Here is an 18,005-nt window from a genome sequence, read left to right as displayed (position 1 = left end):
CGAGTTCCAGACTCCCACCATCCTTTGAAAATGAATTTCCTCACATCCATTCTAAACCTCCTGCCCCTTACCTTAAGTCTTTGGTCATTGATCCCTCCACCTAGGGGAAAAGTTTCTTTCTGTCTACTCTATCCATGCTCATAATTTTATACATCTCAATCACATCTCAATCACGTACCCCCTCAGTCTCTCTGCTCCAAGGAAAACAACCCCAGTCTATCCCATCTCTCATCATAGCTAAAACTCTCCAGCCCAGGCAACATCCTGATAAATCTCCTCTGCACCCTTTTGTAGCCATCTGGGATGGCCACTTCCAACTAGGTACTGAGAAACTCGCAAAGTCTGGCGGGTAAAATGGACAAGCCAAGACTCAGGCAGGCTCAGAGCCTGAAATGCATATTTGTCAGCAAAACGTCCAGACAGTATTGAAACTCTGTCCAATTAGCATTTCAATGGGGCCGATTAGCATTTGATGGCCCATCTTCACCAAGACAAAGGACTGGTACTCGAGCAACCGGGACAGTCCCAGACATTTCAGCGCCATTCCTTGTTCAGGGGACACGTAAACAACAGGGCCAGTGACCACTTGGGACACGCCCAGCCATCCAGATCCAAGTTCTGTTATAAGGGCAAACAGTTCAGTTGAAGAACAATCTCCTTTCATGCGGACACTTGAGAGTTACAAGTTAGCCAGGAAGGACCTAAAGGGAGAGTTAAGAAGAGCGAGGAGAGGACACAAAAAGTCGTTGGCGGATAGGATCAAGGAAAACCCTAAGGCTTTCTATAGGTATATCAGGAACAAAAGAATGACTAGAGTAAGATTAGGGCCAATCAAGGATAGTAGTGGAAAGTTGTGTGTGGAATCAGAGGAGATAGGGGAAGCATTAAATAGATATTTTTCGTCAGTGTTTACACTGGAGAAAGACAATGTTGTCGAGGAGAATACTCAGGTACAGTCGACCAGGCTAGATAGGATGGAGGTTCACAAGGAGGAGGTGTTAGCAATTTTGGAAAGTGTAAAAAATAGATAAGTCCCCTGGGCCAGATGGGATTTATCCTAGGATTCTCTGGGAAGCCAGGGAGGAGATTGCAGAGCCTTCGTCCTTGATCTTTATGTCGTCTTTGTCGACAGGAATAGTGCCGGAAGACTGGAGGATAGCAAATGTTGTCCCCTTGTTCAAGAAGGAGAGTAGAGACAACCCTGGTAATTATAGACCTGTGAGCCTTACTTCGGTTGTGGGTAAAATGTTGGAAAAGGTTATAAGAGATAGGGTTTATAATCATCTTGAAAAGAACAAGTTGATTAGCGATACTCAACACAGTTTTGTGAAGGGTAGGTCATGTCTCACAAACCTTATTGAGTTTTTTTGAGAAAGTGACCAAACAGGTGGATGAGGGTAAAGCGGTTGATGTGGTGTATATGGATTTCAGTAAGGCATTTGATAAGGTTCCCCACGGTAGGCTATTGCAGAAAATACGCAAGTATGGGATTGAAGGTGATTTAGCGGTTTGGATCAGTAATTGGCTAGCTGAAAGAAGACAGAGGGTGGTGGTTGATGGCAAATGTTCATCCTGGAGTTCAGTTATTAGTGGTGTACCGCAAGGATCTGTTTTGGGGCCACTGCTGTTTGTCATTTTTGTAAATGACCTGGAAGAGGGTGTAGAAGGATGGGTTAGTAAATTTGCAGATGACACGAAGGTCGGTGGAGTTGTGGATAGTGCTGAAGGATGTTATAGGTTACAGAGGGACATAGATAAGCTGCAGAGCTGGGCTGAGAGGTGGCAGATGGAGTTAATGCGGAAAAGTGTGAGGTGGATCACTTTGGAAGGAGTAACAGGAATGCTGAGTACTGGGCTAATGCAAGATTCTTGGTAGTGTAGATGAACAGAGAGATCTCGGCATCCAGGTACATAAATCCCTGAAAGTTGCCACCCAGGTTAATAGGGCTGTTAAGAAGGCATATGGTGTGCTAGCCTTTATCAGTAGGGGATTGAGTTTCGGAGCCACGAGGTCATGCTGCAGCTGTACATAACTCTGGTGCGGCCGCACCTGGAGTACTGCGTGCAGTTCTGGTCACCACATTATAGGAAGGATGTGGAAGCTTTGGAAAGGGTTCAGAGGAGATTTACTAGGATGTTGCCTGGTATGGAGGGAAGGTCTTACGAGGAAAGGCTCAGGGACTTGAGGTTGTTTTCGTTAGAGAGGAGAAGGCTGAGAGGTGACTTAATAGAGACATATAAGATAGTCAGAGGGTTAGATAGGGTGGACAGTGAGAGTCTTTTTCACCGGATGGTGATGACCAACACGAGGGGACATAGCTTTAAATTGAGGGGTGGTAGATATAGGACAGATGTCAGAGGCAGTTTCTTTACTCAGATAGTAGTAGGGTTGTGGAACGCCCTACCTGCAACAGTAGTAGACTCACCAAATTTAAGGGCATTTAAGTGGTCACTGGATAGACATATGGATGAAAATGGAATAGTGTAGGTCAGATTGGCTTCAGATGGTTTCACGGGTCGGCGTAACATCGAGGGCCGAAGGGCCCGTACTGCGCTGTAATGTTCTATGTTCTAAAGTGTATTATCAAACACATGCAGGAATCTCAAAGCAAATGCTAAAACAAGTAGAACTCAAACAGCATTAAATGCTTCATTAACACAATTCTACAGAGGGAATCAAATTAAATAATCATCATGACAGAAAGATTTTTACATATGGACAGTATGCTCCCTGTTTCATGGACAGGGGTGCCATATCTGGTTGCGAGTTACTAGACGACTATTGCCCTGTCGTAGTATTTTTAGGGTAAGGTAATAAATGCCCAATGTCTGCTCCCGCCAACATCCTTACATTCCAGAAATTATTGCTAACTGGCCAGGTTTCCAAATTTTGAGAAGGAATTGCATTTGGTTTCTCAGATATTTACAAACTATGTATTTGATTTTACCACATGTCACATTTCAAACAACTTCAAAATTTGTAATACAACATATAATTATCTCACAAACATTTGTAAGATTTAAATGAGCATGGTTAATAAATCGTCAAAGTCAATCTTACCTTTCTACACCATGGTCTAACATAGCATGTAATGCTTCAGCATTAGCTGAAAAGATGGAAAAATAGACATTTTAGTTCCAAACTGGATTATGGCTGCATGAAACTTTAAAATGCATTACAATTCAGACCCATTGAATCTACATTTTCTCTCAATCCAATTCACGCTGTGAATTCAAATGATAAAGTTTAGTTTGAAACTGAACACATTCCTAATAAATAAAAATTAAAACAAAGATTAAAGAAGAAGATATAAGAGGGAAGGATATATAGAGAAATAAGTGGTAATTCCTTAAAATAAGTTCCAGCTTGAAACTAAAATCTACAATACCAGACTTGCAAATTCTTTAAGTGTCTCCTAGCTCAAAATGTACTGGCCCTGAATTTGTGCTGGTCACAATAAAATTATTTGTGCTCGTGTCCATTACTGTGCAAAACGGACAAGAACCTCTGGTCTCGGCACATTTTTAATTGAACGTGTAAGCCTGAGGAGTGCTGTTCGTGATATAGGGTGTACTCGCAGATGTAATCATAGATCCAATGTTTTGATGTGAATGCCAGTGTTATGGGTCAGGATTTAGAGAATCGTGGAGTTCACCTGACCCACAACTTTTAATGGATTGTGGTATGGGGAGCATACGGCTCACTCTACAGGTATGGTACAGCAGAAATGGACCAGTATTTTTAAAAACAAAACAATGTTTATTCTATGAACTCAAGTTAACCTTTTTAAAACAAACAGTGAATATCTTAGCAACCATTAATTCAAAGAAAACCACCAAAGAATACAACACTAAGTAATGCGTACGCTTTCCTTTTAACATCCAGAAGACTGAACAGACCTTTAAATAGGAGCACATTAGGTTCACATTCACGATTGAGAATGTTTATAATTCTGAATTCACCAGATGATCCAGAGATAGTCTTTGGATTGCAGAGATCAACAGGACAGCTCCTTGTTTAACTTCAGCTGCAGCTCACTGGAAAACCCAGACACACGCAAGCTTTTTCTCAAAGTGAAACTAAAAAGCAGAGCCAGAGCTCAGCTCCTCCTATAGCCAAGTTCAGCACACATGAGAGCGGCCTCAACCAGGACCTGGGATTCATGTCGCATTACATTTATCCCCCACCATCTGGCCTGGGCTTGCAAAACCCTACCAACTGTCCTGGCTTGAGACAATTCACGCCTCTTTAACCTGGGGTTATCCCTTTCTTTGGATCTGCAAAGATTTAATTACCTGCAAATGCTCGCATTCTAAGCATTGTCTGGCATCTTTGAATTTGTCTATATATATATATATATATATATATTCTGGAACATACTTCTTCATTCACCTGAGGAAGGAGCAGTGCTCTGAAAGCTAATGTTTGAAACAACCATGTTGGACTTTAACCTGGTGTTGCAAGACTTCTTACTGTGCTCACCCCAGTCCAACACCAGCATCTCCACATTACACATTAGAAAGACCATTCAGACCATCCAGCCACAAAACCATTCTCCAAGAAGCCACTTCTAGAATTCTAGGCATAAGCCTGCCAGGGAAAATTCCTGCATCCGAGTATCACAAATGCAGACAAGTTTGATTTATTGCAAGAAAACACACTCGGGGTCTGTTCTGCCTATCTGGTTCCTAAGTGCATGGATGGCACTTCAACAATTTATAATATTCATTAACAGCTTAGATCAGGAGGTAAAAAGTCATATATGCAAATTGCCAATAACACAAAGACAGGCGGCATTGCTAGCAGAGTAATTTAATACTTTAATTTACAAAGAGGCGTTAATAAATTAAGAGAATGGGCAAATCTCTGGCAATTGGATTACAAGGCAGCCAAGTGACTGAAGCTACAAACAGATAGGTCTGACCATTTTCTAAATGGTGAAAACACAGAAACAGGAGAAGTCCTTACAAACTTAAAGGTCCATGTGGATAGATAATTAACATGTCATATATAGGTACAGAAAATGATCAAAACATTTAATCAAATACTGGCCTTCATATCTAAAGCACCAGAAGGGGCTGTTTTAACAGTGGGCTAAACAGCTGGCTTGTAATGCAGAGCAAGGCCAGCAGCGCGGGTTCAATTCCCGTACCAGCCACCCCGAACAGGCACCAGAATATGACGACTAGGGGCTTTTCACAGTAACTTTATTGAAGCCTACTTGTGACAATAAGTGATTATTGATTTTAATTAATTAATAAAAGAGGTTATAAATTATGCCGGAGCTATACAAAGGCCTGTTTAGCTTACCATACAATACTGTGAGCATTTCTGAGCATCACACTTGAGGAAGACTTTGGCTTTGACGGTAATGCAGCACAGATTTACTTAAATGATACCGAGATTCCAGGATTCATTCTATGAACTGGAGTTGTACTCCCCGGAATTTAGAAAATTATGGGGTGTTTTTGATCAAGGTTTTCAAGGTATTAAAGGCAACACAGAACTTTTTCTACACACCCCATTTCCTGATGTTGAGGAATCTAAAACTAAGAGACACTGGTTTAGCACACTGGGCTAAATCGCTGGCTTTGAAAGCTGACCAAGGCAGGCCAGCAGCACGGTTCAATTCCCGTATCAGCCTCCCCGAACAGGCGCCGGAATGTGGTGACTAGGAGCTTTTCCCAGTAACTTCATTGAAGCCTACTTGTGACAATAAACGATTTTCATTTCAGGCTAAAAAAAAACTTGCATTCATATAGCACTTTTGAATGACCATCGGACTTTTGAGTGTAGACACTGTTGTAACGTAGGAAACACAGCAGCCAATTTGCACACAGCCAACTCTCACAAACAGCAAAACAATAATGAGCAGGTAATCTGTTTTGATGCTGTCCCCTGCTCTTCTTTGAAATAGTGCTGTGGGACCTTTTGCATTCAACCGAGCGGATAAATGGGGTCTTGGGTTAATACTTCATCCAAAAGACAGCACCTCTGGTAGTGCAGCACTCCCTCAGTGCTGCACGGGGAGTCAGCTGTGAGTTTTGTACTAAAGCCCTAGAATGAGGCTTGGAACCAGGGTCCTTGTAATTCAGAGGCAAGACTGCTGACAACCAAACCATGGCTGACGACAATGGGGAACTGATGCCACAGTGATAATGTTACTGGTCTAATAATCCAGAGGCCCAGGCTCTGGGGACAAATCCCACCACAGCAGCTGGCAGAATTTAAATTTGCTAGTGACCATGAAATATCATTGTGACGATGGCACAGTGGTTAGCACTGCTGCCTCACAGTACCATTGACGATCCAGCTTTGTGTGTGTGTGTGTGTGTGTGTGTGTGTGTGTGTGTGTGTATGTCGAGTCTGCACTTTCTCCGTGTCTGCGTGGGTTTCCTCTGGGTGCTCCAGTTTCCTCCCACAGTCCAGGATGTACAGGTTAGGTGGATTGGCCATGCTAAATTGCCCCAGGTGTCCAGGGATGTGTGGGATAGGGTGGAGTGGACATGGGTAGGGTGCTCTGATGAAGATTTGGTGCAGTCACATGCCACTCCAGATCAAAAAATGCGGTTGACCCTCAACTGCTCTTTGAATTGCCTGAGAAGCTATTCACTCAGGTTAAGGTCAACAAACGCTGACGTTGCCAGCGATGTCCACATCCCTTGAAAGAATAAATTTAAAAATTAGAGTCCGCCCTTTTGGGTACTGAAACTTGGAATCAATACATGCTTTTCCCCAAGCAGCAGTTAGGTTAATTGCTCATTTTAAATCTGAAATTTTTGTTAACCACAGGATCAAGGGATATGGCATAAAGGTTGGTATATGGAATAATGGTGGTACATGAAGTAAAGGTGGGTTTATGGAGTTAGGTCACAGATCAACTATGATCTCATTGAATGCTAAAACATGCTGGAGTTCACTCCTGTTAATATATTCCACTTAATATGTTCCAAATAATTTCCAAATAAGTTGCAGTCCGATGAGCTTTACCTGGATTTTTCATAATATAGTGCACCATTTGTCCAACTGTATCAGCATTGCACTCACTACCGTCTTGGAAATCTAAGAAACAACGTACAAAGAATAAAGGAGAGTACAGTAAAAAACCATCAATACATAGTTTGGCATCACAATTATAATAACACTTTAGTCAGCAGTGTAGATGTTGCGGCAAATCTGACACAATGCGTTAATTTTATTATATCAATACCCAAAAAATGATCGTGTGATTAGCCTAATGTATAATGTTCAAGATAGATTCTGTATTTTTAAAGATTTTGTATTTTTAAAGATTCTGTTCTGGAACCATTCCACTTGCTCTGCAGTCTGTCAATTTCCCCTTCCACATCACCTCAACTAGATCAGATTCTGTTTAAAATCTTCCCGAATCCAATGTGATATTCTAATTTTTGCATAGTCATCCTCAACAAACGTAGCTGTATCAACAAAATGCACACCATAAATTGGACAACATGAAAATGGACAGCCTTGCTTGAAAATAAGTTTTTAAAAAGTGCTTGGCTGGATTTGTATCATAGCAACGAGATATAAATGATAGGGTTCATCCTCATGGCTTGCTACGTCCATGTGTCTTAATCGGCTCCATCTTGCACTCAAATTCACCTTTGAAATGGAGCAGTCAAATGAACGCTCTTTCTTTGACATATTAGTAATATTAGACATATTACCCAAGCCGTTTACTGGTCAATACAGCTCTCCCATTGTACACGAGGCACCAACTCCACTGACTGTTAATTTATCGAACAGTGCTAGAGAAATACCTGCCTATTTGAAAAGTTTGTGACTTGATCAAATTGGTCATCCCCAAATTTGCGACCAAATTATTCTTTGGTCGTAATTTATTCTAGCTTGTGGCTGCCAACTAGGTACAAGTAAAGTTGAAGCTAACTACTTATTACAGTGAATGCCTTTTGCCAACGAGTTAAGGCTCTGTTGTCTTGATACTTGTACTTGCTAAACTATTCATTCTTTTTCACTGCTAACTTGTATCTCGTTTTTAAATGTTTAGAAGAATTTCTGTTGCTGCAGCGTTAACCACTTGGCCAGGTCATTATTGTAAATGTGAATTGGTTTTCAATGGCAAAATAAAGGTTATTTAATAAAGGATTGACTGAAAAAAAAAACACGCATTGGATTCTTACAGTTCCACGTGCTAGAAGAACAACCTTATTGGCAATCTCATAAATAGGGGCCAAATCATTTGCCACCATGCAAGCCCAATAATGAAATAGAGTGCATCAAAGGCATCTTGCAGGATAATAGCTAATGACTTCCCTGATCAGATTATTTTACTCTATCTATCACGCAAACTAATGAACAGGCCTGCCATCACTTTTGGTCCTGAAATTTGCTGGTTCATTCTTCAGGACAATGCCTTGGCCAGAGTCAAGCTGTCAGGTTTAAATTCCGAACAATTCTTGGCAGTTAACTGTCAGTCACCAACAACTGGTGCATTCTCTATGCCAACACCTCTATCAATCAGACTACACTTGCTAGCCAATCATTGCTCTTTTAATACAGTATAAATCTGTTATCTTGCCAATGTCCAGATGAGTGTAAGACGAAAAGCTTCGACACAGAAGGATGTCTCTTTTTCAGCAATGCTCAACTTCTGTGATATCAAGGAACTATTCTAATTTTTGTTTAGTCTTTTCTCCTTCCTCGTTGGATCTTAAACCTCGTCATATGGTGGTCACTACTCTAAATTACTGATTACTCATAACCATATCTGACACTGTCTCTGCCTTGTACGGCTACAAACATACCACTTTGACAGTGTCCTTCACACATTTTAGGAATTTCAATTTCCCTATTAACTCACTTTATCCAAATTAATAAGCAGATACTTAGAATCCCCCAGAGCATTAACCATTGTTCCTACTTATTTTTCTAAATTAATTGCACATTTTCTCTTCTATTTCCTCCCCACAATTTGGAGATTATGCATTGGTTTAGCACAGTGGGCTAAACAGTTGGCTTGTAATGTAGAACAAGGCCAGCAGCGCAAGTTCAATTCCCGTACCGGCCTCCCCGAACAGACGCCGGAGTGTGGCGACTAGGTGCTTTTCACAGTAATTTCATTGAAGCCTACTTGTGACAATAAGCGATTAATATTATTAATATCTGTACTAGTTTCTAAACTTAAGTTCAGGGCCATTGCTTCTATTCCATAAAATTGCCTCCTATTACTTCCAAATATTTGAATACAAAAGGAGATAATCTAGTTCTCCAAAGCTACTGAAGCCATTCCATAACATAAGGGGCAATTTCCATAGGTGACTTAATTTAAAATCCCAGAGTCAGTCTCCAAGTTGCTATCTAAACATGATGTTTGGATGAAAGAAATAATCTTCACACCTCATACAAAATATTCAGCTTAAATGAAATGTCCATAAATCACTGATTCCGTACAAGTCCAAATAGTTTAAGATGTCACTTCATTAATTGATTCTCTCACCCATCTGTGCCTCAGCATCCTGCTTTTCACATTCTAATTCCGTGTCCGTTGTGCAACGATAACCTTTCTTTTGCAGAATATGGCAAATCAATATTCCCAGGAGTCCTGTGAGAAAGAAGACAGGTACCAATACAAATGCGATGTACTCTGGATGCCCGTTATGTGGTTCAGTTTGGTTCAGTTTGGCGCCATTGAGTTCTGTGAAAATTAACAAAAATACAGTCAGGTATCTTAGAAAAAGGTGAGATATTTAACCATTTTCGTTGTTTCCTCTTTTTTTGTCCCAATTCATTTTCTTCAACAACTGTTTTATTCCAAGTTGGACTGGGTATGCTTCCGCAGGTGTCATGTGGTCTCCCAAGTGACCACTCTTCATGCCTTAATATAGTCAGCTAGTCCTGAAAGCAGTTCAGACACAGGAAGGGGAGAAGGGAGAAGTAAGAGTTATGGGGGCGCGGGGGGAAGCAGCCAAACATCATCCTGTTCTCACTTAATGATAGAGGCACTCTTCCAGTCAGAGCCACTAGATACTAATCAAGAGTTAAGTTGTTATTTAAGACCAGTAATGGGCAAATCAGCCTCTAGAGCCTGCCCCACTCGTGGACGTTGCTGCCTGACCCATTTATCCACCTTTGTCCCACATCCCTCAATATCTAAAAATAAAAACTAGTAATCCAAAGGTTGAAAGCATCAAATGTCCCCAAATCCAAGGGAAGACATGGTGGCACAGTAGTTAGCACCGCTGCTTCACAGCACCAGGTACTTGGGTTCCATTCCAACCTTGGGTGACTTTGTGAAGTTTGCACATTCTCCCCATGTCTGCATGGGTTTCCTCCAGGTGCTCCGGTTTCCTCCCACAGTCCAAAGATGTGCAGGTTAGGTGGATTGGCCATGTTAAATTGCCCCCGTGTCCAAAGGTTAGGTAGGGTGACAGGGATAGAGCAGGAGAATGGGCCTTGGTGGGGTGCTCCTATCGAGGGTCGGTGCAGACACCATGGGCCAAATGGGCCTCTTTATGCATTGTAGGGATTCCATGATTCGAGAAGAGGGAATGAAGTAAGGTTCCAGATGTCTACTACTATGAGGTGGATTCAATAGTTCCACATTACAATTCCAAATGACCTGCTCTCATTTAAAAGCTATACCCTTTGTTCCGACTTTCCTCTCAAGGGGAAATTATTTAATTACATCTACAACATTAAATTCTTTATACTTTTAAAAACCTTGATTAGATAATCCCTCACTTCTATACGTGATCAGATAAGTTGATGAAACTACCCTCATAATTGAACCCTTGAGTTTGTAATGTACCCCCTACAAGGCAAATAACTTGAGGTTTGGTGCCTAGTACGGAGTCCTCACCTCCATCATTCCTAGTTTATCATTTAGAAATACTCCAATTTGTCTTTCTTGAATCCAAAGTTGATACGCTCATGGTTCCTTACATTGTACTCCAATTGAGAATATTGTCTGTCCTTTTGCAACATCCCACTTCCATCTGCACTACTTAGTGTGCTTCCCAATTTCGTACATTCATTAAATGCTGATGCATCTCTCCTTTGTTCAAATCATTGATAAATACATAGTGAAAAGCTGAGATATTACTAACTACAGATCCCTGCTAAATGCCACATCCTGCAGTTGCCAGCACCCTTTAAATACATGCTCTTTATTCCTACTCTCAGACCGCCACCAACTAAATTCCCCAACCGATGCAACAAGGTTGACTCCAATCCCGTACATTTGCATTTTTGTTAAAGAAACCCTGTGCAGAACTTTAAACTGGTGACCTGCTAGAAGTCTATATACTTGAATTTTCAGGCACTCCCTTATCCATCATGTTTGCAACATTACTGAAAAAGTTCAACCCATTACATAACTATGCTGACTCCAATCAGTTGAAATTTGTTGAAGTGCTAAATCACTCTGTCCATAATTCCTGATTTCAGAGTGCACAGGTCAACTGATATAATATCAATGAAGAGTGCAGGAGGGCATGCCAAGAGCAACACCAGGCATAGCTAAAAATGAAGCGTCAACTTGGCGAAGTTACAACACAGAACTAATTGTGTACCAAAGAGCATAAGCAGCAGGTAATAGCCAGAGCTATGCGATTCCACACTAAACGCATCAGATCTGAGCTCTGCACTCCTGTCACTTACAGCCATGAATGGTGGTGGACAATAAAAGTCACTGGAGGAGGAGGCTCCACAAATATCCCCATGCTGAATGATGGAGGAGCCCAGCACATCTGCAAAAAATACAAAGCTGAAGCATTCGCAACAATCTTCAGCTGAGTGGACGCTCCACCTCGTTCTCCTCCAGAGGTCACCAGCATTACAGATGCCAGTTTTCAGCCAATACGATTCACTCCACGTAATATCAAGAAACGAATGGCTGAAGGCACTGGATACTGCAAAGGCTATGGGCCCTGACAATATTCAGGCAATAGTACTGAAGACTTGTGCTCCAGAAATTGCCGCACTCCTAGACAAGCTGTTCCAGTACAGCTACAACACTGGCATCTACCCAGCAATGACGAACATTGCCCAGTGTCCTGAACACAAGAAACAGGTCAATTCCAATCCAGCCAATCACCGCCCTATCAGTCTACTCTCCATAATCAGCAAAGTGATGGACGTAGTCACCAACAGTGCTATCAAGCACCACTTACTTGGCAATAACCTGCTCACGGACACTCAGTTTAGGTTCCGCCAGGATCACTCAGCTCCTGACCTCATTACAGCCTTGGTTCAAACATGGACAAAAGAACGGAGTACTAGAAGTGAGGTGAAAGTGACTGCCCTTGTCAAAAAGGCAGCATTTGACCGGATATGGCATCAAGGAACCCTAGCAAAACTGGAGTCAATGGGACTCAGTGGGAAAACTCTCTGCTGGTTGGAGTGATACCTGGCACAAAGGAAAATGTTTGTGATGGTTGGAGGTGAATAATCTCAGCTCCAGGATATCATTACCGAAATTCCTCACGGTAGTGTCCCAGCCCCAACCATCTACATCAATGACCTCCCTTCCATCATAAGGTCAGAAGTGGGGATGCTCGCAGATGACTGCACAATATTCAGCACATTCACAACTGCTAAGATAATGAAGCAGTCCATGTCCATATGCAGCAAGACCAAGACCTGGCAAAACCTGGACAATATTCAGGCTGGGGCTGACAAGTGGCAAGTTCTATTCGAATCACACAAGTGCCAGGGAATGCCCATCTCCTACAAGAGAGGATCGAACCTTGACATTCACTGAATCCACGACAATCAACATCCTGGGGGATACCATTCATTGGAAAACTGAACTGAACTAGCCATATTAATATTGTGGCTCAAGCAGATCAAAGACTAGGATTCGTGCAGTGAGTAACTCACCTCCTGACCACCCCACAGCCTGTCCACCATCTACAAGGCACACATTAGGAGAGTAATGGAACACTCTCCACTTGCCTGGATGAGTGCAGCTCCAACAACACAAGAGGCTCAACACCATCCAGGACAAAGCAGCTGCTTGATTGTTACCCCTCCCACAAACATTCAATCCCTGCACCACCGACAACAGTGGCAGCCACGTGTACCATCTACAAGATAAACTGCAGGAACTCACCAAGGCAGCACCTTTGAAACCCACAACCACTACCATCTGGAAGGACACAAACAGCAGATACCTGGTAACCCCACCCCTGGAGGTTTCCCTCCAGTCATTCACCACCCTGACTTGGAAATATATTGCCATCCCTTCACTGTCGCTGGGTCAAAAACATGGAACTCTCTAACAGCACTGTGGTGTACCTACGCCTCAAGGACTGCAGCAATGCAGAGACATGACATTTCCCAGCTCTGGCAAAGCAACCCAGGGAGAAAAAAAAGAGGCCCAGAAGTTGGAATTTTCATTCCAAGGCGGAGGGGTGCATTAGGAACCTTGCTTTCCACGCCCAAAATGAGTGAGGAGGCAGCCGGTTGTGGAGGCAGGCTTGCCGGAAGGCTTGCCTTTGTGAACTGGCACTTGCTGAATGTAATAAAAAATAATTCAAAAGAAAACAAAGAAAACCCCCAGCCCTCATATCCTTTCATCCCACACACAGGTCCCATGACCGCTCATAAGCCCCAAAGCTACCCTATGCCCATCCCATGGCACCTCATACCTTCTATGCCAACCCATAATCCACAAGGCTTTAAAGCTCCTTTATCAACTTATTGCTAACTAATACCAATCCATGTCTCCATCACCAACTTTGCTCCTACCAATTCCACATCAACTAAACTGATACCCATCATGGCCAAATCCGTTATGTTTATTGATGACATCACTATTTTAAATAAAAAAAACATACTTACTGATATATTTTTTTAAATTCAATACTTGGAAATTCCTTCATCTAATCTCTTAGAAAAATAAACACTTCTGTTCTGTAAACACTTGGAGCTCTGAATAGAACTAGTCACGTAGCAAATACCCCACTGTGATAATGTTAGGTTGTAAAATCAATCATGCAGAACAGGATTACCTCAACAGAGTGAAATATTTTTAAAATCTACGCTTTTTAAAAATGTAAAGTCCTGTAGAATTGAATCCCTCGACAGCTCCAACGAGTTTATGAACTTTTTACACACAATTGTGTCTACTTTTAATTGGCACCTGATTTCCCCAAAAGGTACCTTACTACCCAAAAGTCTCAGAAGACCATATCCAAAGGGCAGCACTCACACAAGTGCCAGGCAATGATCATTTGAGGAGTGTAAATATCTTGGGAGTGCTGTGGGAATGGATGGGATTCCAGAGATAGGGAGGGGCAAGACCACAGAGGAAAAATAAACAAGGACAAGAATTTAAAAGTGAAGATATTGTTAAGAAGGAACAGAGAAAAAGCGCACGAACATGAGAATGCAGCAACTGAAAGTAAATTATCAGAAAGTTTTGACTCTGGACGGTAAGATTAGCTCAGTTGATACCACTCTTCTTTGGTCCTAGGCCAACATGTGCTGTATATTACTTAATCTAGCAGGTCCTGTCAGTCCCTGCCTGTCTGTTCATGTGGATATTGAAGATTCCACAGTACTACTCAGAAAAACAGAAATGTTTCCACCTTTTTTGCCAACATCCTCCCTCAGGTCACCAAAGAAAAAATAAACTGACCATACATCTTACTTTTGATTGTGGGGGCCAGCATTATCGGTGCCTATAGCTATGTTTGTCCTGATTTTTAAATAGATTTGTGCATTTCAAAATGTTATATAGTGTCTCACACAGACATTCCAGCAACATGGAGAGAAAATACAAATATACGTATTTAGGCATTTCTTTGCCGTGCATACAAAACTGTTAAAAGTTCTACATAGGAAGGGTCATCAAATAGGTTTCTTGCCATAAGTGGAGCTCATCTCATTCAGTACAATTCACAACAAAAAAATAAAACTGGAGGTAGTAACACCCCGACCTTGATAGGGGCACCTGAAAGGACAACTGCAGCAGAGAAAAATTGATTTCCAAATGGGAGTTAATTTTCTGGTGAAATTATAATTTTGGCTTTGGGTCACCATTAAAAACAAAATCACCCTTGGCTCAAATTACGCCAGTTTGTACACCAGCTCTCTATTGGTCAAAAAGCAGGAATGTTATTGAGAAATAAGTCTATTTAGTAATTAATATTATTGGAACTATGGGAAGCTTTTACTGCCCATTCACCTATACCTATTAGTGCCTTATTATTCACTGATAAATCATTCAAGAACAGATTGGTCAACTTTTTAAACAAAAGGAGTGCAAACTAATGAGGTCTCAAATAAGTTACATATATATTTCCATTCATTATAATACAACTTCAAGTGAAAACAAGAGCACCCAAGTGCCTCAGCTACTGATCATATATGTAATATCATTTGCACTTCTTATTGTAGTCAGATTAGAAATGTAGAGATATGTAAACTATTAATGTAGACAAATGTAAGTTGTCAAGTATATAAGACACAGTATAACAATCTACTTGTAAAAGAATCAACATCATTAATGACCACAGGAAACAAATCCCAATCTTTTAAACTCTTTAAAAGAAAATCTTAAGTAATGTGATCTTTAGTAGCTTCATACCGTTTCCAAGAAAAAAAAGGAGTGACTCAACGTTCTGCCATTTTGGGTGGTGTCAATTAGTAACAACTCAAGGAGGGGCATGCCCAGACCAAACAATGTGTTCTCTAAAAAGCAATGTAGTTTGGAGGTCCACAGGATGCAGGCGACCACCGGGAGAGCCACCGTTGAGCAGTTGAGCCATAACTTTCCACATGCACGGCATTCCGGAGGTAATTGTCTCGGACAATAGGAAAGCTTTTATGAGCACAGAATTTGGCTCCTTCATGGCAGCGACCAGTTTTGCCAAGAGGGCGGTCCAGAAGTTGAAGCAGAGGATGCAAAATAAAGACCTGCGGATCCTGGGAGACTCAGTTACCGCGTTTCCAAACCATGCCACACATCATGACAGGGGTCGCACCAACCGAATTGTTGATGGGTCGCCGCTTCTGCACCCGGCTGAACTTGGTCCCAGATCTTGCTGGGAAGGTTTGCCACAGGCAGAATAGGTCCAAGGCAGGTGCAAGCTGCCACATGTAATTAGCTGTTTCACCCCAGGCGATTTGGTGCATGTCCTAAACTTTGGCAACGGAGCCACTTGGGTCCCAGGCGTTGTATTATCCCAGTCCGGGCCGATTTCTTATACGGTGCGAGCACAAGGCCGTGAATCAAACTGGCACATTGACCACCTCCACGGCCGTAGTCCTGCGGTGCCGTACCCAGTCCAGGATGCACGAGCCTCACGGGTTCCGCCGCCCCCGCTGCCACTGCAGGGAGGAGGTGTTATAACCCCCATGGAGACCACGGGTGTGGACCATTCCTTTCCCCGTGACCTCCACAGAATATGAACTTCCTGGTAATGGGGCAGGGCTTCCCCTCAACAGTATAAAAACCCTGACCTGGGTGCAGGTTGGGGCGGGAGACTCCTTGGGAGAGGAGATTTGTGCAGAGTAAATAAAAGAGTATTGTTTGCATCCTACTTGCCGTTTCATGCTTGTGCTCTCAGTGTGGATACTGTAGAGGGCCACTCATGCAGCCCACTCATTAGCCTAGGTTTCCCATCACAGTGCTAGGTTGAGCCATGTTGACTTTTTGTTGGGACTATAATTTAATATTGCGTGCCATATTTATTTTAGTTGGCCAGTGTGGTGAATGTATAAATACTGTTAATTCACCAGTATACTGTATTACGTTATACTACGTTATTAACACTGTGGGCTCCATCTATGGGCCATTGTGCGGCTTCACCCACAGGGGGAGATGTTGGAGCATGTACGGGCTCTGCCCATGGCTCCGCCCTTTAGAGGAAGTATAAGAGCAGCAGACCTGCGGGACCGCCTTCAGTATTGTACCGGTCGCAGGCAGGCAAAGTTGCAAGTTGATTAAAACCACTGTTTACTTCGACACGTGTCTTCAAGTGAATTGATGGTCTGGCTAGTTGAACGTAAATTATGCAATCTGACAGAACACGATGCAACATTATATTCATTGTTTTTCAAAATCAAAAATACCCCAAAGGTTGCAATGCCACGGCTAAATTAAGCATTAAAATTTTGGGTAAAGTACTGTCTTTGTCCCCCAAACCCCCAACTCAGCCCCACCTCAAGTTACGTTTTTGGCTGCCTGAATTTGTTATTCAATTATTACTTGCAGTTATATTTTCCATGTATTTGACTTTGCGCATTAAATTTGATGGACTGGTAGTTTTGAAAAGTCTTGCCCAGTTGTGATACCCTCATTGGTGATTTAGGCCTTAGGAGCAGAAGTTCCGACAGCTCAAAACGTTGATGTGGTCTGAAGGGACATTCAACAACCGCCATAACTTCACACATTACTATTACTCTGAAAATTAAATATTACACAGATGCAAGGATTATGGTAGCTTCGTGTCAGGCAGAAAAATCCAAATTACAGCCTGGATAGTGAGAGACAGGCCACAGTTTCTCAGAGGCTCGCACATTATCCCTTTTAATTACCTGGGACTATCAAGATGGACAAACATGCCAAATGGGTGAAAAATAGACCATGAAATCCAATCAAGTTATGCCAACAAGTCAATCGTGCATCACACGATGTTCACCCACCCACTTAGCAGGCTATAATCTCAAGAGATAAAAAGGAGGAAAAAAATCAGTTTAGAAGGAACAATTGGAAATTTCTCTCAAGATCTAAGGCAAGCAAGCAATATTTCAGCAGACCAATGCTGCCTACAACTCACAATTAATTGGAAATGCCCTCCTCTTCGGATCTTATCATAGAATCATTGCAGTATAGAGTCATTACAGCACGGAAAGAGGCTCTTCAGCCCATCATGTGCCTGTATTCATCAAGCACCTATCTTGTATGCTATGGCATTTCAAGTTCTCATTTAAATACTCCTAAGTGTTGTGAAGGTTCCCACCTCTACCACCCTTACAGGCAGCCAGTTCCAAATTCCAACCATCTGGGCGAAAA

At 42.1% G+C, this 18,005-nt stretch overlaps 1 protein-coding gene across 2 annotated transcripts in view; it reads right to left on the bottom strand.

Annotated features, from left to right (window-relative positions):
• rell1 (RELT like 1) overlaps positions 1–18,005 on the bottom strand; it is a 105,974-nt gene that overhangs the window by 35,305 nt on the left and 52,664 nt on the right. For both annotated transcript variants that reach the window (XM_038791431.1, XM_038791432.1), the window contains exons 2-4: positions 9,480–9,677; positions 6,992–7,063; positions 3,062–3,107 (exon numbers count right to left, since the gene is read on the bottom strand). In XM_038791431.1, coding sequence (XP_038647359.1) covers positions 3,062–3,107; positions 6,992–7,063; positions 9,480–9,677 — 316 coding nt within the window. The remainder of the gene's footprint in view (positions 1–3,061; positions 3,108–6,991; positions 7,064–9,479; positions 9,678–18,005) is intronic.

This window comes from Scyliorhinus canicula, chromosome 3, assembly GCF_902713615.1.
Source record: "Scyliorhinus canicula chromosome 3, sScyCan1.1, whole genome shotgun sequence".
Classification (NCBI taxonomy): Eukaryota; Metazoa; Chordata; class Chondrichthyes; order Carcharhiniformes; family Scyliorhinidae; genus Scyliorhinus; species Scyliorhinus canicula.
The sequence above is the reverse complement of the archived record's forward strand: the minus strand, read 5'-3'. Positions and strand labels throughout refer to the sequence as shown.